Genomic DNA, 27,555 nt, shown 5'->3' with positions numbered 1-27,555 from the left:
GTGTTTACTTCCTTGTTCAGTGCTCTATGCCACCCTGTTTGTTGCCATAGTTACCCTCATTAGTTGTTATAGTGATTCATCAGTTTCAGGTGTGCCTTGTTAACCTCTTGTTATCCTGTGTACATATTCCCGTGTGTTTCAGTCTTGATTTGTCAGTTGTTGTCTTTGTTAGTAAAAGCTGTTTCATGTTTCATGTTTCATGTTTCATGTTTCATGTTTCATGTTTCTGCTCCTGTTTTTGATTTAGGCACCTAATTTTGGATTATCTTTGTCTTTGGTTTTGAATGAACTTTGCTGCAAGTGGATACTCACCTCTCTTCGTCCCTGCCCAAACACAACAATTGCGAAATGAATGTAATGTTTTCAGACACTTAATTGCATGCTATTTACAATTCAATGAAAATGTATTATAGTTTACATTTATATTAAATTAAATTAGTAGGGATGCACGATATATCGGCCACCACATCGGTATCAGCCAATATATGTTAATTTTGAATGATATACAATAAGGAAAGTTGGCCGATATATTAAAGCCGATGTATAATGGATTATTTCCTTCAGTTGAGACATTTCTGATACACACTGTTTACCATGATGGTTTTAAATTGCTTGAAATATGATTGGAATAACTTCAAAAAAAGAAAATACAGTTAAGTGCAACGTGCGGCACAAGTCTGTCACATAGGCTACATAAAATTATAATGAGAAACATCATAATTGTGTGCTTGGGATGTGATTTAATGGTGAGACTTTTGTCTAAAAAATGTATAAATATTTGGAATTAGATTTATCTGGCAATATATCGGTTATCGGCTTTCAAATGTAAAGAATTATCGGTATCGGCCAAAATTTTTATATAGGTGCATCACTAGCAATTAGTTAAGAGTGCTTTTTTGACCCACTTAGGACTTAAGTACATCTTTATATGTCATTTCATAATTACTTCTACTGTCTTTGAAACATGGTTAAAGTGTATTTGTGGTAAATTAAACTTAGAAATGTAATGTGATTTCAATTGACACTATACTATTGAAACGTATTTAAATATATTTGTAATTACACATTTGTAATGATGAAGTTGCAATTTAGTACATTTAAAATATATATAAAAAATAACAAACTTCAATTAAAATTATAATCAAGTATTTTACATGTGATTTAGTATGTTATGTCACACCATCAAAAACTGTTTGTTTTTGTTCACCGTTTCTTGATGCCTTGTTTGTCGTCACGGTCACTCATTTGATTTCGTCACTGAGTTGAAGTGTGTGTGTGTCATTATCTCCCCTACTTAAGTTCAGTTCAGTTGGTGTGTCTTGGTCTTGTCTCGTCTTTGTGCAGTTGTGTTTTGGATGTACCGTGTTGGATTAACGTAGTTGGAATGAAAGCCTACTTCATCTTCGTGTGTTGAGTCTCTCCCACATAACCCGTGACAGTTAACACAGTCAACTCATCAAAATCAAAAAGTGTACTTCTTTAAAGCATGAAAAAGGATTATTAAAGCATTTTAAACTGTCCTTCAATCTTTTCATTAGACATTAATACATAATTAACTTTTTACATGTATTTAAGTGTGTTAAGAAACATAGTCACATTAAGCACACTTCTTTTTCACAGGGGGTGTGTTAGAAAATGCAAACAAAAACGGTGTAGAGCAGTATCCAAGTGTTGTTGTGTGGGTTTAATGAGACCTCTCTGACTGCAGCAGGTAATTTAAAGCAGCTGACAGCATAAGAACACACTGCGTGAGCAACAAGCAGTTCACAAAGTAGAGCAGAACATCTCACGCTCACTTTAGCCTTTCATTTCAAACAGCTGTAGGACATTATTAATTCAAACTAAATCCTAGAGGAGATTCCACACTGAGTTGTTGTTTAATATTGTTTTATATGTTTGCGTCGTATTGTAAGAGACAATTTATGTTTAAAACACAGCCATAGCTTCCATAGTCGGTGCACTAAGACACATAACAGGGTAAACAAAGCACACACCTTGAGCAATGGAAAATAAACTAATATGGTTTCATAAGTCATCTTTTCCCTGCAAGTCATCAGCTACAGTGATTACTGTCCATAAAACAGCCTGGGAACACAATGTCATTTTAAAGGGCCAAGTGCATCTAACAGTAGGAGCACTATAACACTATAATGCTAACATAATTTCCTTTCCTTAAGTTGCCAATAGAAATTGATGTGCTGTCCCAAATCAGCTGACTTGTGCTGCATCTGAATATGCCTACTTCCATACTATATAGCAGGCGAAAAAAACAGTATGTGAGCTGAGTAACATGTCCGAATTCATAGTATTTATAAAACAGTAAGCGAAAAAATGTACCCGGATGACCTACTACTTCCGGCGAGATTCTGAAGTGTACACTTTACTATCCCATGAGGCCACGGGAGAAGAGTCGTGAACGGAGGTGAAGTGACGCTACTGACGCCATAGGTCACGCAGAATTTAATTCATAATACACACATTCATACTATATAGAACATACTTTTTTAATGGTTGCAAAGTGACCTGTGACTCTGCAGTTGCTTGATGTACATTGGATGACCTTTCATTTTACTTAAAAGATAGGTAGACAGACAGACAGAAAAGGTCCACTGAAAAGGATTGTGTGTTTTCTGTACACTTCAATAGAAAAAACAAAAGCGAAAAAAAAAGAAAAAGAAAAAAATATACTCTGACAACATACTAATGATATTCCCCAGCTCGGCAAAGCACTAGAAGTGTGTTTTCTCTAGTGTGTTATTTTCTTCCTCTCAGCGTGCACCTTCAGTACCGCTCTTTCGCACTATTCCAGGTTGCAGGTAACCGCTTCTCCTCCTCCCTCTCTCTAAAGCCCTGTCTCTCAGCATGCGGCCAGATGGTTTTCTATGTCACGCCAATGGGTGATGAACGCATTCTTGGCGAGCACTGGGACGAACTCGGGAAAGCGGCACGCCATTCCCTCTCTCTGCTGTCTCAAACAGCGGTGTGCCTGATCCTGGACGTCCCTTGGCAGCTGTTTTGCAGCAGGCCGAAGCCCTTGCAAGCTGGCAGCACACCTGGGTGATGCTCGGCACAGTATGTTGAGTTATCTCTGTTCACACTTCAATGTGAATCCTCCTCCTTTCCTTCATTGTTCTCACTGTTCTCTCTACATGGTTCCACCCCAGCAGAAAGCACCGTGTCCATCCAGCTCTATCATTCCTGGCCTGAAAATGTACGTGGTGTAAAGAGACTCTTTGGGCACAGAGAATCTGACATTCTGTGAATGTTTTATCACTCACATTGATAACGGTATAAAAAAGAAATGTACTGCACATTTGTTCTCATTCCCTCAGTTGGAGACCAAATGGCAGTTTTATCAGCCATTCCTGCTAAGCGGCGCCAGGCTGTTACATCCTGACCCTGATATTAAAGCCCATGAATATCATCTATGTATATATTAGTATGAATGGTTTTAACATTGATAAGGACATTTACAATTCAAACAAACTACACAGGACACCATGTTTTCATCAGATTCAAAGAGAAACTGCCTGTTATTACTGACCAGTTGTTGGTTTTATAGTGTTTGAGTATTTGAACACTATATTTTATATATTAAATAAAAATTCCCAAACAATACACTTTACAAAGTAATGTGAAGTTTGATGTGAAGTCAGTATTTTTACTAGTTTTACCAATTAAAAAGTTGTTTTATTAAAGTTACTCAAAGTATTTAAGTGATTCATTTTCAAATTATTTCCAATTATTTGAGTAATTATGTAAAATAAATATAGATTTCATTGTAACAATTACGCATGTGTTATTTACTATCTTCAAATTTAATAGTGTTGTCACAAGATGAAGATGAGGATGAAGACGAAGGTACACATGATCCAATACGAAGTGATTTTAATAATACAATAAACTCAGGAACTGACAGAAAGTGTTACAAAGCGTGTGTGAAACGAAGGTTAACACACACAAACATCAACTGTCAACTGAGGGTCCACAGGGAGGAACTTAAATACATGATGGTGATGAACTGAATGACGAGCAGCTGTGTCCATGAGTGGCGGGAAAATTACACAAAGGAACACATGTGATGAATGAAAACTAACTGAAAGTCCATAAAAGTGAAACTAAAGATGAATGAGTTCAGATAACCGTGACAAGTGTAGTGTCATATCAGCTTTATAGCCATCAGCCACCCTATTCTCTAAGATATTGACACTGGGTATTTAAATCCATATTGTTCAAACACTATTATTAAGACACATTACTTGTATTGTGAAAGCTCAAAATAGTAAAGTAACCTAAAAAATGTGGTACAGTTTGGTCATTTAATTTAAAAGAAAAACATTCTAGGTTCTTGTACAACTGGTTTAATACATTGTAAAATTAAATGCATTTTAAAGTGTGTTTAAATGCAATTTGATTGCATTAATTTAAATGTGAAATTCAAGAGTAAAAAAAAAACTCACATAGCTAGTGTAGATACTAGCAGTGTTGGGGGAAGTTACTTTTAAAAGTAATGCATTACTTTACTAGTTACTTGAAAAAGTAATCTGATTATGTAACTCACATTCCATGTAATGCATTACCCCCAATACTGGATACTGGCTAGTGTTTGATAGTTTTTTGTTTTTTTTGGATCACCTCTTGTAACCTACATGATCAACTACTAGTAGACAATTAATACTTTATTCGAGTTTGGAAAATGTTTAAATTTATCAAACTACTTTTAGATGGTTCATCTGATATTTTCTCTGCACTACTGCCTTGCATTGTCAGCTATCAGTACCTCTCACCGTCAGAGTGAATACGTCAAGGCTTGAACAAGGCTTAAACAGCACGTGTTAGACCTTAGTAACTAGTAACTTAGTAACACCATAAATGTACATCGAAAGAGGTTTGTAATGTCCTAGCAACCATCCAGAACACGCAACTGCCTAGCAACACCCAGGGAACCATCCAAAATTGCGGTGCTGGCTTTTGCACTAGCATAAAAAGTAAAATCTAGTTTTCTTCTGTTAACTCACGTTCATTCTCATTATGACACATTCTGTATCATTCAAATAACTGACATTGTAACGCTTGTCTATAGCAATATACTGTTTGTGAAGCATCCATAAAAATGTACGCAAGAATCCAGAGTTAGTTGTGACTCAACTAAACCTGTAATAACAGTCAAGATCAAAGACATACTAAACCATCTCCAGAGTTGTGCATCCCAGTAAAGCTGCACAGCAAACTCTGTTCTCCAATTCCCAACTTATAACAAAAACATGAAACTCAGAATTGATATTTCGTTTTCCTCTCGAGTTGCGACTGCAAGGCTGCAAAGCTGAAAGATTTGTCTTTTTGTGGAATAAAATGAGAAAAACATCATCCACTTCTTTGCTTCACTTAACCTAACCCATGAGAATGTTTTGTATGGGAAATCCCAGGGGAAACAACCAGGTTAAAGTTTTAAAGTTAAATACATAAATCTGGTGGACCTTGACAGCAAAATGTAGAACGTTTTCAGTGACCACCTAGACATTAATAAATGTACAACAGTGTTTTTAGGAAGCCAAATTTGAAAATAATACATTATTATTATTATTCCTAAGAAAGTAATATATTAAGATTGTGATGCAACTTCACTGTAAAATGTATGTAAATAAAAAAAGAAATTTTATTTTGGCAGAAAATTGCAGTTTCTTTAAAAACAGGTTTACAAAGTCATCTCACTACAAATCTAGTGAAATGCTGGAAATTATTTAACAGTAAAAATAAAGTGTAAATGATGCATGTTGCGTTCTCAAATACATGTTAAAATGTAACATGCAAATATGGAGTTCATCAGAGATGGAGCCGGATGGCTCTGAGATGCTGGAAACACCATGCTTGCAAAACAAAACGTTTCTTTTGTAAAATAAAGAAAACAAACAGGATGCGCTTTCGCTTTCTGCCATCTCCGTTTCCTTTCGGTGAACTTGTTTATGGAGCGCGTCACAAAAATAATCCGAAACTCAGCATATACTACTTTTCGCAGAGTATTTTCTTTCGTTTTTTGAATCTATTAATTATTTTAAAGAAATATATTTTGCATATTTAATCATTTTATATATATATATGATTTTATTCTGTTTTTCTTCCGTTCATGGAAGCACTGCGGGTGCGTGTTGTGACGATAAATCCACCTGAATCCTCATCCGGTTGTTTATGTAAAACTCACATGGAGTCACAGACACTTATCCATTCTAATTTAATTTAATTCTAATTTCACATAATCTTGTTAGTTAATGAGCTTCAGTTGTCGGTTAGAAAACAAAAGTTGAAATTAACATCCCTAGTTGATGAAACAAAGAAAGTACTATAGGTTTGGAATGACAAGACAAAACACTGACGACACGGACAAGTTTCCACCAGCTCTTTTCACAACATGCACAAATCAAATATAGGCCATCTGTGTGTTTACTTCACTATAGCCATATATTATACAGCTAAAATTCCCTGTTGCACATTGCTGGAGCCATAAATATTGACTTATGGAAAAATTTCTCTGTGACCACACTGGCTGACCCATGTCAACAATAGTCTTTATCCTCCAAACCACGCAAGCAGTCTTCAAGAATTTTTAACTCTACCGTCACTTCAGTGCCTTCGGCCAAACAAGATCTTACCTGAAAAGTGCATAATAAAATACCTCTCAGACTGCGAATGCATAACAGTGCATACAACAAATGTTTAGTGGAAAAAATTTGAAATGTAAGATAAACAAAGTTGGGGATCTAGAGTTTACACTGACTAGTCGATAAGTGCATTTCTGGATGAATAGTCAGCTAGTAAAAATAAGAGACCATGCAAACTCTAGTGTTTGGTGGATGTCAGTGATGAAGTGGTTTTGGGAAGGACTCTAGCTGCTGAGACAGGCTTATTTCCCCTATAAACCTATATATGGCCTGGCAGATTGTCGTTAGAAGAAATGGATGTGGGGAAGGGGGTGGTCTGGTGCCAAGCTATGCTCCACATTGAAGGGGAAACACTGAAGCTAACTGGGACTATGACCTAAATGACGTGCTGACGTAATTGATGACGCAAATTATGTAAATACTTTGATTTGCGTACAACGCGTCACGTTGTTTACGTTCATTCCCAATCCCTGTCATGTTTCACACAAAACAATGCACGAGCCACATTGAACTATATAATCTTTAGTCTTGTGTTAGTTTAGTTTACTCACAGAGACATAAAAATGAGTTCATCCAAAGAAGTTCACCCGAACTGCCGTTAGTGTAAGCATACTCTGTGCACTCCAGCAGAAAGCATTTAAAGCCACTGCTGGATATTTAAGGGTGCAGTATATAATATTGACAGCTAGTGGTTGAAATGGGTACTGCAGACCAACTGACAGCTTTTAGCGATGTTCATAGCCATAGTAACTTGCGCTCCGAAAATGGCTGCCAATCAGCTGTGAGCAAAGTGACACATGTCTGATGCAATAAAGTCACTTCACCTGTTTATACTCCAATAAAAGGTCACTATATAGCAAATGAATTTTAAAGACAAAATTGTCTGGCTTTTTGCAATGCTTATTTATAAAAATATTTTCGTATGATTTATATATTTTATTTATGTGATTATTATACCTTTAATCCATTACACATATACAATTTTAGTTTATCAATTATTATCTTAATAATTATTTTCTTCTTGCTGTGTAAATTTGTTTAAATTCTTAATATCTTTCTACCTCGTAATATTTTGCAGATAGAGAAAAGTGATTTGTGCTGCTTCTCTCAGGAGAGGTGAAACGTGGTTTCTGTTAGCTGTTCACTATGATGTCACACCTAAACTCCTTACTGTAACTCAGGATCAAAGCCAGAGTTGACAGAGAAAGTTGATGATCAGTGTCATGACCTGATTGGAATGGTTTGGTTTTGTCAACTCGAAACAGCTATAGGCTACAGCTAAAATTATCGGTTGCACATTACTGGAGCCAAAAATATTGACTTATGAAACAATTTATCTGTCACCACAATGACTCATGTTAACAATAGTCTTTATCCTCCAAACCACGCAAGCAGTTTTTAAGAATTGTTTACCTCTACCGTCACTTCAGTACCTCTGTAACCCAAGACCAAAAAAGATCTTACCTGAAAATGTCATAATAAAACGCCTCTCAGACTGCAAATGTTACATAATAGTACATACAACAAATATGCAGTGGAGAAATTTAAAAATTTTGAAAAAAGTTGGAAATCTACAGTTTAAATTGATTAGTATGTAAAGTAGTATATAAACTCTAGATCCCCTATGTAAACTTCAGCTAGTGGTTGAAATAGGTACTGCAGTCGAGGATAGAGCTGTTTTTCCCTCCCCTCCTCCTCATACTCGACCCTCACGCTGGGCAACTTTTAAGTTGTTGGCGTGGGTAAAAATAAAAATTCTGCGGATTGATTTCCACCCCCTTAAAGGGATAGTTCAGGATTTTAGACATGAATCTCTATAGCTTCCCCATAAGCAGTGTGGTGCATTGACCATGACTTACCCCCGACAGCGTCCTGTGAGCCGAGCTCCGGTCCAGTTTTGGTCAAGATGAAATTAGTCCGGCAAGATTGCTGGGGTCACGGCAATAAAGCTTTTTTCTTCTCAAATCAATATGTGTTCAAAAGAGTGATATATTTGCGTCACTAAAACGTTGTCTATGGAGAGGTCAGACCTCGTAATGGCTTGGCACTATTTTCTCCCCTGTCATATCACTGCGCGCTGCCGCTACCTACAGCCAGCTGCGAGCTGCGCAGGCGCACACCACTTTTTCAGTTGTTCGGCAGTGTTTACAGCTGGCGTAACTCGTCATCTGTGTATTCAGGTTCGTAAAGATATCCTTTTGGCTGTGTGTCGAAGTCAATGTTGTCATCGTCGCTGCTGTAGTCAGACATGTTATCGTTCTCTTTACGAGCTGTAAACAAAGTGACACGTGCGCGGCTCCCAGCTGGCTGTAGGTAGCGGCAGCGCGCAGTGATATGACGGGGAAGAAAATAGTGCCAAGCCATTACGAGGTCTGACCTCTCCATAGACAGTGGTTTTGTGCTGCAAATATATCACTCTTTTAAACACATATTGATTTGAGAAGAAAAAAGCTTTATTGCCGTGACCCCAGCAAACTTGCCGGACTAATTTCATCTTGACCAAAACTGGACCGGAGCTCGGCTCACAGGACGCTGTCGGGGGTAAGTCATGGTCAATGCACCACACTGCTTATGGGGAAGCTATAGAGATTCATGTCTAAAATCCTGAACTATCCCTTTAAGTGCGATTTTGCCGCTCCAACACCCCTCAGACATACGAATTTAGTGGAGAATTGATAAGATATGATGGATAAACCGATGCCTTGATTTGATTGATTTATTTAATAACAAACTGTCAACTATGGTAGGCTAAAACATTCTGGAGTTATGTACATCGCAATATTTAATATGTTCACGCAATGGTTACCTGAGTTAGAACAGTTTTTAATTGTAGTGTCTGTTCTTAACTAACTATTAACTTCTATTAACTTAACTAAATAATTTTTATTACTATAAAAAATCTAAACGACAGTGTGGGGAGGTGCCGCGGTGGACAGGTGATGGAATTGGTGTGTGGCTGAACACTGTGTAACACCGGTAACACCGACTATCACAACAAGATGATGATGATGAGTTGATGTCCTTCCATGTCCTTCCACCCCTCATCCTTGCAGTCAGACAACAGGTCAGTTTATTCTTAGGGGCTGTTTACACCTGGCCACTTCATGCGTTTTCTCAGATCGGATAGCTAAAAGACCAGGTGTAAATGCCCTATGAAACGCATTCGAGACGGATTTGAATCCGATCGCTCAAACCACTTCAGGAGGAGGTCTGGGTCGCATTCCAGACGAAATTGGACAAGTGTAAATGCATCTGGTTGTTGAAACCACATATGTAAATTGTACTCCTCCCAAAAATGCTAAAAAATAAATGTGTGAGAGCGTGTTATAGGCTATATGTAATGTTATAGCCAGATATGACGACGCTACTGGAGCACGCATCACCACAGATGAGAAGCTGAGCATCTATTCATTAAGCCAACGTGCAAACTATCGCAAATCAAAGTGAAAGTAAGTCGCAGACGCTTAACACACAATCATCATCATTAAAAGTAAAGAAACGAAATGATCTTACCAGGGCTGTTGCCGCTCTCTCTTATTGTGGTCTTTGATTTTGAAATTTTAGCTGATGATCAATAAAATGCAGCTCATATCTGTTGCTTGTAACGTAACATTGTGACGTGCACTCCATTAAATCTGCATATAGCGCGGGAATTGAAGATCGGATTTAAATCCGTTTCGCAAAAACACATTTATGTGACCAGGTGTAAATGGAATCGTTTTGATAAATCAGATAGCTATCCGATCTGAGAAAACGCATGAAGTGGCCAGGTGTAAACATCCCCTTAAGAGTCCTCAAAAGCCTCCAACAAATCCAACTCTACCTTGACACCAAAATCCCACACTTTTTCCAGACTTATATTGCCTAGATCAATAGTCTTTCCATCCAACCGCCTAACTGTCACTCAAACGTAGCAATAATTACCCACTGATCCAAGCATCCCACCTTTGTCTTCTCACCTATATTGGGGACACTCAAGGGGATGCTAAACCAGGTTTTCTTGGTCATCCGTTGAGCCACCAACTTCATCGAGTTCTGACAATTAATCTATCCAGCAACCAATGCAGTAACCTCCAACGTACACTCGATCAACACCAGGGCCCTCACCCCCAATACCTCACATTCACTGTAAACAAAAGGAGCACAAGAACAATAATGAGGTGCTAATGTAATAATGATCAATGTGTAATGGTCCTCCAATGCCTTACAGGACTAAATAATGGTGAGAGGTTCTTGATGAAAATTGTTCCTTTTTTCAGTGGAAGGCTATTTAGAATCATAATTCCAGCCATTTGAAGAAATTGACAAGTGTTAAGTGAAATCGTCCTTGAGGTAACAGTTTTATTTGTTTCCTGCCATTGGAAAAATCGTTTATTTCATTTAGATGAATTTCCCAGCAGTTGCAGGAACATTCCAGATTTTGAGTATAGCGTGTGAGTAGTTTCATACACAAGTCATATACATTTAATTAATAGATAAGTACGAACATAGCAACAACCTCAGAAATTATATATTCTATAGGGGTATAGAAGGTTTGACATCTCACAGGTTGGAATGAGTCATGCTCAGTTGTAATACATATAAATACTTAAACAACTTTCAGGATTAATTTATTTAAAGATATTTAAAAACAATTCATACATACAAAGACTTGAATACACCTCTTGTTTGATAAGATTTGTTTTTGAGTGCATACTTTAAACAGATCATGGTTATGCAACTGAGAAATCATCATACAATTCTGATAACAACCTTTGATTATTCTCACAAAGAAAAGTTTCCCTGTGATGCAACCAACATGCAATAAATAAATAAATGCAATGAGAAGTCATAGAAAGGGCCCCAGACCATCATGACTGTCAATACGTGAAATCTATGAATTAATAATTCATACATATATTTAGACCCCGCATAATTAGGGTGCACCAGAACCCCAACGTTTTGTGTTTTAGATAAAGCACAACAGAATGGAAAGGAATGCAGGATATTCACAAAGCGCATGTTTAAAACTTTACTCATTTTAACTCATGGCATGAGAAAAAGAAAAAACAGTGAGATGTGACAAAATGGCATGATTGCGTTTACATTGACCAGCAATTAAAAAATAGTACAAAATTAGAAAATGTAGCCCTTCGAAAGGAAGAAATAAAACGCATGCTTAAGTTGCTTCTCTTAATTATTTCCCTTTAATGCACCACCATTACAGCCATCAGTTTGAAAACTCTGAAACTAGTCCTCAGCAATCATTTAGTCAGTTGTTGGACAAAAACTTGGCCATCTTGCCCATTCTAAGTAGATGATGTTTAATATTTGTACTCAGTACTTACCCAAGTAATTATATTGTGATTATAAACATGAATTGTGTAAAGTGTAACTAAGTGCATTAAACAACAGACAGAGAAGGAAAGAGAGAGAGAGGGAGAAGATTTTATATCTAAAACATTTATCACTATTTCCCTGTGACAACTTTGATTACAGTTTGAGCTTTCCAAAGTTGACACATTTTTAGTCAAATGATGATCCTTTATGTGGTGTAGCTTTCAAGGGGTTTTAAAGATAATGAGTGGATCTCAGAGACGGGAGGATGAAATGAGAGAAAATGGAGGAAAACAGCATATTATCTGTAATTTGAGGTAAAGGCAGCGTGGCATTGCATATATTAAGGAGGATAATACTCTTGGATGAATATGATTATTCTTTACTCTAATAATTGCGAAGAGATTCACAGCTGTAGGAGAGAAATTTCAAGGTAAATTGCAAAAGGAGAGATTACCACAAATCCTGCCAACTTATAGAAGCTCTGAAATAAGCCTAAGAGAAGCGATTTTCCTTAATTTGACCAAGTAAACACTTCTCCAACTTCTGAACAAAAGCTCAAATATTTCATCTATTTCTGCCATGATATGATATTATAGACAAACAGAGAGAAGAGATTCACTAATACTAAAATACAATTGTTTGCTGAGATGATCTCCAAACATTGGAAAACCCAGACTCCGTTGGAACGGAGCGAGGGAATCGCACGCACCGGCCTCGCCACATACCCCCATCTCCATTTTAAAGCATTTTTTTTAAAAAAGGGGGTAATGTAAATGTTAAGGTAACATTCCACTTTATTATTTTGCAAACATTATAGGAATGTTACTTTTGAAAGTTCTTTGAATGTTCTAAGTATTAGCATTTAAGAAAACCCCCCACAGATGAACATCCGACTTACATTTTTCATAAAAAAATGTTCTGTGAACGATGTATAAATTTTTTTTTCTGCTAACATTTTGAGAACATAATTTAAGAGGACCTATTATGGTTCTTTTTACAAGATTTAATACAAGTCTCAGGTGTCCCCAGAATGGGTCTGTGAAGTTTCAACTCAAAATACCCCACAGATCATTGTTATACCATGTTGTAAAAGCTTATTTTTGAGTAGAAGGAAAAACATGCTGGTTTCATGCATTGTATCTTTAAATGCAAATGAGCTGCTGCTCTCAAACCCCGCTTTCCAGAAGAGGACGGAGCCTTAACAGCTCTTGCCTCAGATACTCAGCCAAAACATCTGTTTGGTTTTGATTATCATCTCTATCGCGGTCGCGCTCACATGACATTGCAGTTCTTCATGATCATGAAAGTTTTTTTTATATGCATGCGTTTTAAGGCCATATCAGTCTAAACTTCAGATATATGGTTTTCTGAGCGCACTCATCCGAAGCACGCGCACAGAAAGCTGGATGTCAGATAGAGTGTCCCTTGAGTATTAAACTAAGCTCTCTTTCACGTATTATTGCGCTTAAACGGTCAAATACACACAAGTTTATGTAATAAAAACACAAAGTTCACATAAACACAGTCGGTTATGTCTGTGAGCATAAACAGCAAGTAAAGAAATCACATGTGTATATTAGATCTGTGTATTAAAGTGAAAGCAGCATAATATACAGTACCTACTGCTATATATGCTTTTAATATGAATCAAACAACAAAAGAAAAACAGAAAATCACTCACTGCTCTTGATTGAATAACTTTAGTTATTGTAGTGGGCGGGGCCTAAGCATATGTGATGTCACACTGCACACAAAGGCTTGTTCTGAGACTCTGCTTATGATTTATGGGGATTAAAAAAAGAGGAGTGAGTGGATTTCTACCATTTTATGGTGGTTATGTACACACACTGCCGACACATTTATGTTCAGATACCATGTAAAAGTGAATTCTGCGTAATAGGTCCCCTTTAAAGACTAGATAGCTCTGACCGAACTTTCTAATACCATCACTGAAAGAATGTTTGCTCATAACTTTGAGAGAGAACGTTCCCTGTTAGCTGAGTAGGAGGTCAGCAAAAGTGTTGACCCTTTATCACACCTGTAAGCTGTCAATTTTCTATTGCACCTATTTGAGCACACAGAACAGAGAGCAGATGAAGAGAGGATGAAAAGACAGTACTTGAAAAGGCCCATCAAAGAAGCAACGTACTGTACACCATCTGTGCATCTGCACCCTGGTGAGGTGCACCATGGGAGGTCTAAGATAAGTGTGAAGAACAAAAATTGCTTTCATCAGTGAAACATACACATCATTTTGTCCAAAAATGTTCTCCTGTGGATCGGAGCAAATCTGTTCACATTAATCACTGTCAATTAGTCACTGTCATATAGAAGGAAAACCGCACAGGAGAGTTGCGCCACTTTTGTACACTGTATTTCAATCTGCCTCTTATTAACTACCCCCCCACAATACAGTTTAACCAGGAACTCTTTGCACTGTATCATGAGTATTAAATTAAGTCATTTGTCATTTTTTTTTCTGCACAAGCACACCTCTCTTATATGTAAAATATCATTACCACAAAATAATGGCAAGAAAACAGGTCTTTGTTTAGAGTTGTCCTTGCATGGTCAGTGTATTCACAACCAAATGACTCTTTGGTCTGTAATAGTGCAAATAGACCAATAAATTAGCTTAAAAACAAGACATACAACATTACATTAGAAAAAAAACAATCAGCAATTGGTATCGGAATCGGCCCATTTTCTTGTAAAAAATCAAAATCGGCCATGAAAAATCATGATTGGTGCATTCCTAAATTTAACCAAACTAAATCAAATTCAAATCGAATAAAGAGCTTGCGAACCAGAATCCTCCACAACCCAGCATTCAGAACAGACCTGCACGATCGGGAATTGCACCGTTCAAATTGCATTCAGCCCGTTTTTATGAACATGTTTATGTTATTACCATATTGGCATAATTCCTTTGGTGAATCAGCAACAAAACAACAACATGCCGCATTGAGTGGGCACAGTTCATTTTTAGTGAATTGTCCATCACAGATAATCTGAGCCAAACCAAAAATTGGCAGACTTGAATTTCATGCCTAAATTGAAGTGCTGTTAAGAATTCTGACCACACACCTTCAAACTCACTGACCTTCATTTTAGTTTCATGAAATGCTGCTAAAAAAAGAAACCAACAATACAGACTTACCATTAGGGCTCTCCTCATCTATGGCTACAATGGTGGCAGGTGGGCCTGTTCTGGAGAGCTTGCACTCTGAAAAGCAAGGACACAGAGTAAATGGAAATAAGGAATGGAAAAAAGAGACATCAGAATTTCATCCAGTCTAGACCTCGATGTAACTCATACTAAACAAGACATTTCAATTTCAGCTCACATTAAGTCACACAACCCACACATAAAAAAAAGATCTATGAGTACTGTAACCTATCCACCACTGCGACTGCGGGACCACAAGTCAAAGATAGATTTACAAAATGATTTCTTTATGTGTATAGAGAGAGCTGTTACCACTGGGGTTGCGAAGGGTTAATAGAGGTGTGCTCTCATGCCCGATGAGAGAACAAAAGAGTAACAGAAAGATAAGGTACATTGTCTTACCCTCATACTGCCAGTCTGGAGTTACAGATAGTGTCATCGGCAGAGAGCAGGAGAAGGATGGAGTGACAGAAAGGTGGGGAAAGACAGAAGAAAAAAAGAGAAAGAAGCACAAAATCAAATTTTCATCCAATGCTCATGAGATAAGACAGAGAAAATAACCAAAGAGTAGAGACATATATACATGGAGAATATTAGAAGACAAGCAGTGCAAGTGGTGTTCATTTGAGTACACTTATTTTCTAATAGACCTCAAGGTGATCATGATTTTTTTTTTTTCAGAAAAAAATATAGTAAGTGGACTACAAACTTTCCCTTTTTTTTTTTTTTTTTTCAAAAACATACCAATACATATAATTCACTGCAGTTTCTAGCTGAAATAAACACTAGTGGCAGTAAAACACCAACAACTTTTATTCATTTTCACACAAATTATGATTAAAGGGGCAGTGAATTATTATTTTCAAATTCAATAGAGCATTAATCTTTTAGCACTTAACCGACATTTAATTTCCAAACTACTGCAATGTGTACACCAACCAAATTAATAAAATATTACCAGATCCGTCAAGTTAATAATATGTTTTGAAAATACTGAACATGCTTGTAGTGCCACTCCCTGGACATTTTACTTTGAAAATGTCACAAACATAACCAGAAATTTCACAAAACATTTCCCTTTTCTAGAAATGATGCTACAGGCACATTTCCAGTGAGCCTGGGTTGCTAAAATCAGAGGGAAATTAAATGAATGTTAGTCTAGCCTAAATCCTAGCCCTTTACCTTACACAAAACTAATCACAAACTTAAAACCCAGTTGGTGGTAAGCACATTTGATTCAATACCAACAAAAATGTTGATCCAGGAACATGGCCTAATTGGCAAGACTATTGTCACAAATGACCTGGACCATGAGTTGGCCAATTAGGGCAAATTGTACCCAGATCAATATCTTCAAGTTTTCCTAGAACACCAATATTTTCATGCTAATAAAGCCCTTAATCACACAGTACATGCCTCCATCTAACCGTAACCCTTAACTTGAAGTCTAAAAACCGATGAAAATGTATGAAAATAGAGTTCCCTTTCAAGGGAACTCGCGTTGCGTCGAGTTTGACGCTATGGGAACGCTTTGCGTGATGACGTCTTGAAGCACATGTAAAATCAGTCCAATGGTGTGGCGGAACGTCAGAGGCGGGTGACGTCACGTACCAGGAAGCTATAAAAGCCGGCCCGAAACAGAAAACGAAAGCTTTCTGAGTCTTCAGTTGCGCTCTGTGTGAAATCTGTCTGTATATTTGGTGTTGTCTGTCTATATCATATATATATATATTCAGTATGGCGAGCGAGCAGCAGTTTAGAGTGTGTGTCCATCCCTGCCCGCGTTATTTAACGGGAGGTGACACACACACTCTTTGTGTTGTTTGTTTGGGAGAGGAGCATGCCCAGTCAGCACTCGAGGGTGGTGACTGTGTGCATTGCTGTGCGCTTCCATTGCGGACGCTCCGATCCCGCTTGGCTCGGTTCAATCCCGACCACGTTCCCCAGGGCTCGGGTCCCGCCGCGGCTGAGGCTCGGCGGCGATCTCAGACCTGGGGTTCGCAAATGGATCTGTCAGTGGATGTTGAGACGGGCTCTGCCTTATCTCAGCCTCTTACTGACAGATCCAGTGCCTCTCATCAGGGTGTGGAAGCACGCGCGGCGGTTTCTTCCCCCCCGATAGAGGCACCAGTACTGCAACTATCCAGCTCTGAGGAGTTGGATGTTGTGAGTATTGAAGCTGAGTCTGAGGATTCGCCACCTCAGTCTCATGCGTTTGAGGAACTGCTCGATGTCATTACTAGAGCTGTTGACAGACTGTCTATTGAGTGGCCAGAAGATAGGCAGGACGTTCGTTCGAAAAGTAAGCTCGACGAACGCTTCCTGCCATCTCGTGCGCAGCCCCAGCGCAGGAGCCTGCCGTTTTTCCCCGATCTCCACACCGAGGTGTCGAGATCGTGGGCGAAACCAGTGTCTCACAGAGTTTATACACCACAAACATCTCACTACTCCTCAATATCTAAATATAAAGAGTATGGTTATGGGGAGATGCCGAAGGTGGAAGAGACGCTTGCGGGCTATCTCTCTCCAGCAACGGCATCTTCTCTGAAAGCTCCTACACTTCCCTCTAAGCCAGTTAAAGTAACATCTTCCCTGGTTCATAAATCGTATGCAGCCGCTGGTCAAGCTGCAGCGTGTCTGCATACGATGTCCATTTTACAAGCCTATCAGGCTGAATTATTGGGGGATTTGGAGGAGGGCGGGGGAATTGGACCTGACACTGTGGCCGAACTTCGCAGAGCCACAGATTTGTCTCTCAGGGCCACCAAGGAGACCGCTAAATCTATCGGGCGGTCTATGGCAGCCCTGGTGGCCACTGAGAGGCATCTGTGGCTCAATCTAAGTGATATCAAGGATAAAGAAAAGCATGTTCTCTTAGATGCTCCGGTCTCCACTGTTGGTCTGTTTGGTGATGCAGTTAGTGTTGCGGTAGCAAAATCACAAGAAGCCGCTAAGCAAGCTGCTGCTCTCCAGAAACTTCTCCCCCGCCGTTCTTTCTATGAGGCTGCTGAGCGGGAGCAGCCTCACTCCTCTAGAAAGAGCGCTGAGCACCGCGCCACTCAGAAACAGAGCGTTTCCTCCCGTGCTCCCCCACAAAAATCTCGGGGACACGGAGGGCGCTCTCAAACCCAGCAGTCTTCGAGGGGTAAAACGGATCTGCGGACCGTTATTACCGCCAAGAAGGCTGCTGGGAAAAAGTCCTGATGTCTGAGGGCTCAGGACAATTGAGGGTAGTCCCCCCGAAGCAGAGCGGTTAACACCTCTTTTCACGGTGCCCGTCTCTCTTCGGTGCCCTCAGGGGACCGTTCTGCTAACCCTGCCGCCTCCGGCGTTACAGGGCGCAGCGGTCTCCGGCGAGCACATATCTCAAGGTCCACCCGGAAACGTAGTGGCCTCGGGATGCCCGCCCCCTCTGAGGAGGGTGCTAGAGCAGTCTGTTTGGTCGTTCCCTGCCGGTGCGCCGTTACAGGGCGACGAACCGACTGCTCAACAGCAGGAGAAAAATACGGTGCCGTCTCTCTTCGGTGCCCTCAGGGGACCGTTCTGCTAACCCTGCCGCCTCCGGTGTTACAGGGCGCAGCGGTCTCCGGCGAGCACATATCTCAAGGTCCACCCGGAAACGTAGTGGCCTCGGGATGCCCGCCCCCTCTGAGGAGGGTGCTAGAGCAGTCTGTTTGGTCGTTCCCTGCCGGTGCGCCGTTACAGGGCGACGAACCGACTACTCAACAGCAACAAAATCCAGAAACCAGTCTCGAGAGACTGGTACCTCTAGTAGAATCTTTGACAGCGTGGAAGCTACTGTCAAATGTTTCTCGTTGGGTCCTGCAGACCGTGGAAAAAGGGTATTAGATACAATTCTAGTAACGCCCACCGCGGTTTATGGGGGTCCTGCCCACAATGGTGGGCCCCGAGCAGGTTCTGGTTATGGAACAGGAAGTAAACACTCTGTTAGAGAAAGGGGCCATAGAATATGTACCTCCCTCCAACAGGGAAACCGGGTTTTACAGCCGGTACTTCATAGTTCCAAAGTAGGACGGGGGATTGCGTCCCATTTTAGGTCTTCGAGTTGTCATGCAGCTCAAGTTCAAAATGTTAACATTGAGACAATCGTGCCACAGATTAGTCCGAGGACTGGTTTGTCACGATAGACCTCAAGGACGCATATTTCCATCCGTCCGTGTCATTGGAAGTTCCTGAGGTTTGCTTTCGGGGGCAAAGCATACCAATATCGAGTTCTTCCATTCGGCCTGGCTTTATCACCCCGCACTTTCACCAAATGCGTGGATGCAGCTCTGGCGCCTCTGCGCCTCCGGGGTATTCGCATCACGAACTACATCGACGATTGGTTGATTTTAGCTCAGTCGCATTAGATGGCGGTTCAACATCGAGATGTTGTTCTCGCCCATATGAAAGAGTTGGGGTTACGGCTGAACGCCAAGAAAAGTGTGCTTCTCTATTTTAGAGGACTACTTTTTTAGGCGTGGTTTGGGATTCAGTGTCGATGCAGGCGCGCCTGTCATCGCCACGCTTCGATCCTGGCAGCTGTGAGAAGTGTAAAGCTAGGCCAGCTACTCACTGTCAAACAGTTCCAGAGACTGTTGGGTCTCATGGCAGCAGCTTCCAACGGGATACCTTTTGGACTGCTGCACATGAGGCCCCTGCAGTGGTGGCTCAGGACCAGAGGGTTTTTCCCCGAGGGGCAACCCATTTCGCACAATCAAGGTCACGCGGTGATGCCTACGTGCCTTGGTTATGTGGAAGAAACCTTGGTTCCTGTCCCAGGGCCCAGTGCTGGGAGCTCCTTGTCGTCGCAAACTGCTAACGACGGATGCTTCCCTCACGGGTTGGGGAGCGATCCTGAGGGTCGCTCATCTCAAGGTCTGTGGGAAGACCATCATCGTTCCTGGCATTCTATAGCCTAGAGATGTTAGCTGTCTTCCGGGCTCTGAGGAGCTTTATCACAGGTCTCAGGGGACACCATGTGTAGTACATACGGACAACACGTCGGTAGTCGCCTATATCAAGGGGGTTTGCGCTGACACGCCATATCCTCTTGTGGTCCCAGGGGAAGTTGCTGTCACTCAAGGCAGCCTACATCCCCGGGGTCCAGAATATAGGAGCAGACACTCTGTCGAGACAGGGGCCGAGGCCCGGGGAATGGTGGCTCCACCCCCGAGGTGGTGGAGCTGATATGGAAATTATAAGTGGGTCTGTTTGCGTCTCGAGAGACGTCTCACTGTCCACTTTGGTTCTCCCTCACGCATCCAGCTCCTTTGGACTGGATGCTATGGTGCAGACGTGGCCGAGGCTACGTCTGTACGCTTTTCCCCCAGTTGCTCTGCTCCCGGGAGTTCTGGAGAGAGTTCGCAGGGACCGGGTTTGCCTGCTTCTTATAGCCCCGCGCTGGCCGGGCAGAGTATGGTTTCCCGATCTTGTGTCGCTCCTCGACGGGCCTCCTCTGGAGCTACCCGTCAGGAGGGACCTTCTGTCCCAGGCGGAGGGCTCGATATTTCACCCCCGCCCAGAACTGTGGAACCTGTGGGCTTGGCCTCTGAGGGGGCCCAGCTCATAGAGTCAGGTCTCTCAACTGAGGTTGTTGAGACCATTCTACAGTCCAGAGCTCCCTCCACGAGGAAACTTTATGCCCTGAACTGGAGAGTATTCACCTCTTTGTGTAGTGACCGTCGGTTGGATCCAGTCAACTGCCCAATTGGTACAGTTCTGGAGTTCCTGCAGGACCGGTTCACTGCAGGTCTGACCCCGTCCACTTTAAAGGTTTATGTGGCGGCCGTAGGTGCTTACCACAGTCCTTTGGGTGGAATGTCTGTGGGGAAAGACCCCTTTGGTATCTCGTTTCCCTCGTGGCACTTGGAGGTCCTCCTCCCTTTCGAAATCGGACCAGGAGGCTAATAATTTGCTTTGCCCTGTTCGGGCGTTAGACGCGTATGTCCACAGAGCTGCCCTGTGGCGTAAAAGTGACATTTGCTCCCCTAACAAGGGAGGTCCAGTGTCTAAGCAAAGGATGAGCAGTGGGTGGTTGAGACTATCTCACTTGCTTTTGAGGCGGCTGGACAGCCTTCTCCTTTGGCTGTCCGGTCGCACTCTACGAGGAGTATGGCGGCCTCTAAGGCCCTTATATCAGGAGTTTCGTTACAGGACGTTTGTGATGCGGCAGGCTGGTCCTCACCGCACACTTTCGTCAGGTTCTACTCTCTGGATCTAGACTCTGCTCCAGGGTCTCATGTTTTGTCTTCCTAGTGCTGCTCACCAGATTTCACACAGGACAGACATTTGTAGCTATGGAGGCGTTGGTATAGACGTTCCCATAGCGTCAAACTCGACGCAACGCGAGTTCCCTTGAAAGGGAACGCCTCGGTTACGACTGTAACCTCGGTTCCCTGAAGAGGGAACGAGCGTTGCGTCACCTTGCCATATCTCCTTCATGCCTGTCAACACGACTTCAGACTTTACGAAGCTTTCGTTTTCTGTTTCGGGCCGGCTTTTATAGCTTCCTGGTACGTGACGTCACCCGCCTCTGACGTTCCGCCACACCATTGGACTGATTTTACATGTGCTTCAAGACGTCATCACGCAAAGCGTTCCCATAGCGTCAAACTCGACGCAACGCTCGTTCCCTCTTCAGGGAACCGAGGTTACAGTCGTAACCGAGGCGTTTTGATAAGAATGATTTTTGAATCGCTTTTCACAAAGCATTTAGTTCCAAAGCAGCTTTACAGAAAATGCATGTGTCTACATTACAACTACATTAGAGTGATCTGTTATCAGAGGTGACTGTGTCCAAGTTATGTATTTCAGAAATGTGCATATACAAATCACACAGTTGGCTAATAATATATTAATTTAAACAATGTATTAATTTATGGCAGAAACATTGAGCTCTTCACAGGTGTTGGGGCATCTGAAGTCTTCATAAGAAGCTGGATCCAAAATGGAGCTGACACTCTCTCTAGTTACCTAGTCTAGTTGTTCTTCACACTCCAACCCCCAAATGGTTAACGTCATTTTGTTCCATGACCAACAAGGATGATGATCCTAAACATGTCCCATTTGTCCAAATCGCTGTACAGCTTGACAGCAAAATGGGCTGCAAACAGTTTGAGTCCGATGCAATTTCTACATCAGTGCTACGTGTATTAAGAACAACAAAGAGATGATTGACATACATATAATTGTTCCTGACAGTATAGCGATTGCATTTTTCAAAGCCATTGCCTTGCCATTAGCAAATGTTCTTCAGACATGTCACATCTTGAAGTTACAAGAGAGACAATGGAAACCTTCAAATTTAGTACAGTCCACTTTTGAATTTTGCAGTCAAAAGAAACGGAAAAAAAAAGAAAAAAAAAGAAAGAACGGACTGCTTTTTAACAGGAAAAGCAACAAGATGTTTAACAAGGTATCTCCTAAATCCACAACTTCTAATCATCAAAGTACCATTTAAATCCTCAATTTCTAACTTCTAACCTTGTACCATCCAACTAATTCTACTTTAAGCTTCAACTGCATTTTTCTCCTGCGTGCTTTATTTCGCCCCAGCAGTGCAGAAACTGACTATCCCGCTCTCTTGATTTACAGTGGCAAGCAATGAGACAGTGCTACGCTGCAGTCCTTGAGTGACTGATTTGATTAACATGCTCCTTCACGGTAGGCAAGACCAGATCTACGACTGCTGTTGCTCGCTGTTGCTAGCGGGAGGAATCCGGTCTCAACCCGCTGGCTTTTCTCCACCGGTCTCTCCTCCTTACGTACCCTTATCCAAAAATTAATGGCAAGTTATGAGAAGAAGACAGTAGACTATAAATCATACAAAATCGACACCATGAATTCTGCAACACAGATCAGTGATTATGAACAAAATGGGTTTTCTTCAGGGGCGCTAAACCACGCTTCATTCACAAAAGAGGACAAGTAGGAAATTAACTGTCCTATTACGCAAAGGTTAATAGTCTGAAGAGCAAATGAAGGTCAAGTCTACAGTAAAAGTTCCTGGGATTGGTTTGCTGTGTTGTGACGACGACCGTTTGCATCTGTGCTTGTGTCTCCAAGTCCTGTCTCTGGCCTGCCGCTCATGAATTAGAGATTGATAGCATTTGTGTGGCGTTACCTAACATCAGAAGTGCTGACACATTAAACCGAGGCAAGCTGGGCTCTCTTAGCAACTAGGCCTATGATGGCGAGCAGGGTTTCAAAGGAAAGACAGACTATCTTGTGTTCCCATTAAAGATTCATGGCTGTGTGGCCCTTTTATACTGAGCAAAGGAAGAGCATGACTCAGGCAGAAGCATAGTTATCATTGATGAACTTGGGACAAATTGGGTTCTAAGTAGCACCCTAGACCAATAAGCTTTTATTTTCTTTCTTTTTTAGCCTAAGACGTGACCTACATTTATCTCAGCTTCAGCTGAGGTGAGAACCACAGCATGGAGTTTACATAGTCTCTGAGGCCAAGTCTACGCTAATCCGTATGCATTTGAAAACGCATCTTTTTCTTTATGTTTTGACCATGGGTCCACACTGAGATGGCGTTTTTGTCCTGTGAAAAACTAAGCTTTTTGAAGACAAGTGGATAAAACGGCTTCGTAATGTGGACTGTGTTAACAGAGGTAGTTGAAAATAACGATGCATGTTTCGTCATGTGACACATATTGTACAGATCAATGCGATTGTCTCATTTCGAAGGCTGCGTCCCCTGGAGGTCACATTTGTCGACCGCATACATCATAACGGATGTCTTATTTCAGAACAGTAAGCATTATATATTGATATGTGCCATTCACTGTCTCAGACTGCTAAAGATATGTTATTTTGTACAGTCTTTAAATTATATTCCTGCAAAAATGATAGAAAATGTACTCGCAATTGATGTCTTGTGGCATATCATGAGGCCAATTGCGTTTCAGACAATATAATGAGTGCCTATTCAGTGCGACCTGAACGCACCAGGTGGGAGATTTTGCTAATAAAGTGATCTTGCCAGAAGAACAGAGTGAGAACTTTATTATGTCTGGTCTGTCATCATCTCAGTGAGCTTTTATTATGTTTTATGCATGTGCAGTAAGATGATTTAAGCATCTTCCAATGTTTCAGCGTGGGCTGGAAACTTTTGGAAAATGCTTGAAAACACTAGTATGGATGAAGAGCGTTCTCAAATCTCCAAAAACTCCATTCTCAAATCTATCCAGATTTGTGTAGTATAGCTTGAAGTTAGTAAACAAATATGGCACTGTTAAAGGGATAGTTCACCCAAAAATTTTAATTTTGTCATCATTTACTCAACTAAATATGCACAAAAAAAGAGATTGTCAGTATGTTCTGGCAGCTCTTTTCCATATAACAATAAGTGGTGTCCATAATCCATACCAGGGTTATAATAGTTAACTGAAACTACAAACATAAAAAAAAAAATGTAAAAAAAAATTTTCAGTATTTGAAATGCAAATAAAATATAAAAAAAATACTGTATATATATATATATATATATATATATATATATATATATATATATATAAACTTTAACATTATTTTATTTTAGCTAGTTGCCAATGCAACAATTCTAATTTTCATTTAGTTTAACTTGATGTACTAAATTCATTTTTTATGTTGACCTTCATTGGTCAACATAAACATTGATCCACTCAAAAAAAAAAAAAAAAAAAAAAAGTATTTGATTGATTGATTGTGAGGGTGAGTAAATGTCAGATTTGTAATTTTGGGTGAAGCATTCTTTAAATGTATGGCACCAGGTTTCACTGCAAAATCAAAGGTGTAAAAACAAGACGATGAGAGTCGGTCTTACGAATGCCTTAGATAACACACCTCTGAAAACTTGGAGCGGAGCCAATGGGAGTAATCACAGAAAAAAAAAAAAAAAAATCAATACTCAGCAACAAGCCAGCAAACAGGAAGGAAAGGATGAGGACAGGAAGGATGCAGTGAGATACAGGCAGATGAAGAAGTTGGATGAAATATTATTTTATTTTGTTAAATAAATGAAATAATCAATGAAGAACAATTTTAAATGATGATAATCAACTGTTAATAATTGAGTACAATGTTGAAGTAAAAAGAAAGAAAACTTAAGTCTAACAATTAAGAATCTAAATTCTATAATCTGATATTCTGAGTATAATCATCTTTGCCAGAAGAGAACACAAAAGAAGGGCCCTTGTAGCAGTGAGCTAGAAGAGCAGAGTAGAGAAACAAGAGCAACGAACATATACAGTGTGTTTTGGTCTGATAAGAAAAGGTCAAACGAATGATCCATTGTGTCACAGTGCGATATTGACTGCAGGTCGTCGTGGCGGTTCGTCGTGACTGTTGCAAATATAAATGAACATAGATATACGAAGTGTGGTTTAGAACAAAGACAGCAAAGCTAGCACTTTTCAAATACCATATCTTACGGAAAAGAGACCTAGTACATCAAGCACACCTAGTACCGTAAATTACTAATTCTGAAAAACATTATCGCTCAGGCAGTAGTTGGAAAGTGTCCAATATCTGACAAAACACGAGTACCAAAATATCTCTTAACATATAGGAACATGTAAATACAACAAGCTAATTCTTGAATAACACTATATTGAATAAAATGGAATAGAGTAAAAGATAAACATAATACTAGAACATAATAATAGAATACTTAAATACTTTATATGATGAAGGTTCACTTATGAGGTATGAATACATGGATACATGTACCGTTGTTTGACTAAGGTGATGTGTATAGGAATGCACGTAAAGGTGTTCTAGAACGATTAGATTTTTTATATCATGCAGCTTTTAGACTGATTACTAATGCACCTTATTACTAATAAGTATTGCATTATGCATTACTAATACATTACTTTGAACTGTATTCCCTTTTAAATTGGACGTCATTACATATTAGACGGGAAATACACTGGTATATTTTTTATTTATAAAGTCCTATTAGGTTTGTTACCCAAATATCCATGAGAGTTGCTGCACCCTCATATTAGTACGTATTCAACCAGATCATCTAATCATATTCTTTTAATTATCCCTAGGCAGAAAACTGTCGTTCCGCTTTTGGTTTTGCTGCTCCAAATGATTGGAATGTGCTACAACAGTAATTCAAATTAGAGACATATATTTCAATCTCTATTTTTTTTTTAAAAACAATGTTTTTATTACAGCCTGTAAATGTTTTAAATGAATGTATATGTGTGTGTATGGTAATGTATGTTTGTACGACTTTCAGGAGATTTAAACTCTCCTGCCAGGCTGTTGTTGAAAATAAGAACTTGTTCTTAAGTGACTTATCTGGTTAAACAAAGGTTAGTAAAAAATAATAATAATAATAATTTAAAGATAAAATTGATAAGTAATACATCATAAATGAATAATATGGATAGAAATAATATGAATAAAGAATATAATCATAAACATTGACTTTTTGGATACACCAGAAACAGATCTCTGCATGAAGAGCGTAGATGTTACAAAAATGTTTGGTTTCTTACTGAGGTTTATCATAATGTATCAGTATGCTGTTTTAATGTGATACAAAGACTATCAACCTCCAAATTGTTCATTAAAGATTGTCTGAATACCTGGTGACAGAGTCATATTTTCATTTAAATATACTTTTTTTATTATTATTATTGTTTTATTTTACTTTTTGCCCTTATTAGTAAAAAACTGTAATTGAAACCGAAAATACTGTAATATCTAAACTTAAGTTAACAGCATATTTGCCATTTCCCTCTTCTGCAGTATAAAATGTAAATAAACATTAAAGACATGCATGAAACTTTAGTACATAAAATCTTCCATGATGCATCTGAGACTGCTCTGATCTAACAGGTTTAAGGCAGTTCTGAATGCAAAAGGGGGTCCAACCTGTTCCTAGCAAGGTGTACCTATTAAAGTGGACAGTGAGTGTATATGTACTTAATGAATAATAAAAAAAAAATTAATGATGGATTTTCATAATATTTCAGGATTGGCACAATGGTAAAATCGATCCATAAATGGCACTTGAAAATGTGCAAGATAATGAAATTATGGTAAAAAGATTCCAGTTTTAATGTGACCTTCATGTGACAAAATAAGTAAATAAATAAAAATACAAAACAACCCATGAGAAATAAAAGTGCTCAAAATATAATAAACATGCTTTCATATTCTCATATATTCACTGATACAATGCTACACAGTTTGTTTTTTGCATAGTCACGGTTTCATATGCATTACTTGTAGAAAACATTCGTCTCTGCAGAAACCATAATGACTTGGCATGACAGTAAGATAGATGCTAATTTCATGCAGATTGTGATGTAGAAAATTTGCACAATGCATCTCCAGCTTGTCCAAACGCAACTATATTCTCTTCTCACGCACACTAAGCATATACTGTCACATTGG

The 27,555-nt window shown here is 39.8% G+C and overlaps 1 protein-coding gene across 1 annotated transcript in view; it reads right to left on the bottom strand.

The window, feature by feature from the left end:
- The window catches only part of pcdh15b (protocadherin-related 15b), a 239,017-nt gene that overhangs the window by 189,124 nt on the left and 22,338 nt on the right, over positions 1 to 27,555 (bottom strand). Inside the window, exons 3-4 of the mRNA XM_084135704.1 lie at positions 15,547 to 15,561; positions 15,136 to 15,201 (exon numbers count right to left, since the gene is read on the bottom strand). Coding sequence (XP_083991830.1) covers positions 15,136 to 15,201; positions 15,547 to 15,561 — 81 coding nt within the window. The remainder of the gene's footprint in view (positions 1 to 15,135; positions 15,202 to 15,546; positions 15,562 to 27,555) is intronic.

This window comes from Abramis brama (assembly GCF_963993115.1).
Source record: "Abramis brama genome assembly, chromosome: 14".
NCBI classification, from domain to species: Eukaryota; Metazoa; Chordata; class Actinopteri; order Cypriniformes; family Leuciscidae; genus Abramis; species Abramis brama.
The sequence above is the reverse complement of the archived record's forward strand: the minus strand, read 5'-3'. Positions and strand labels throughout refer to the sequence as shown.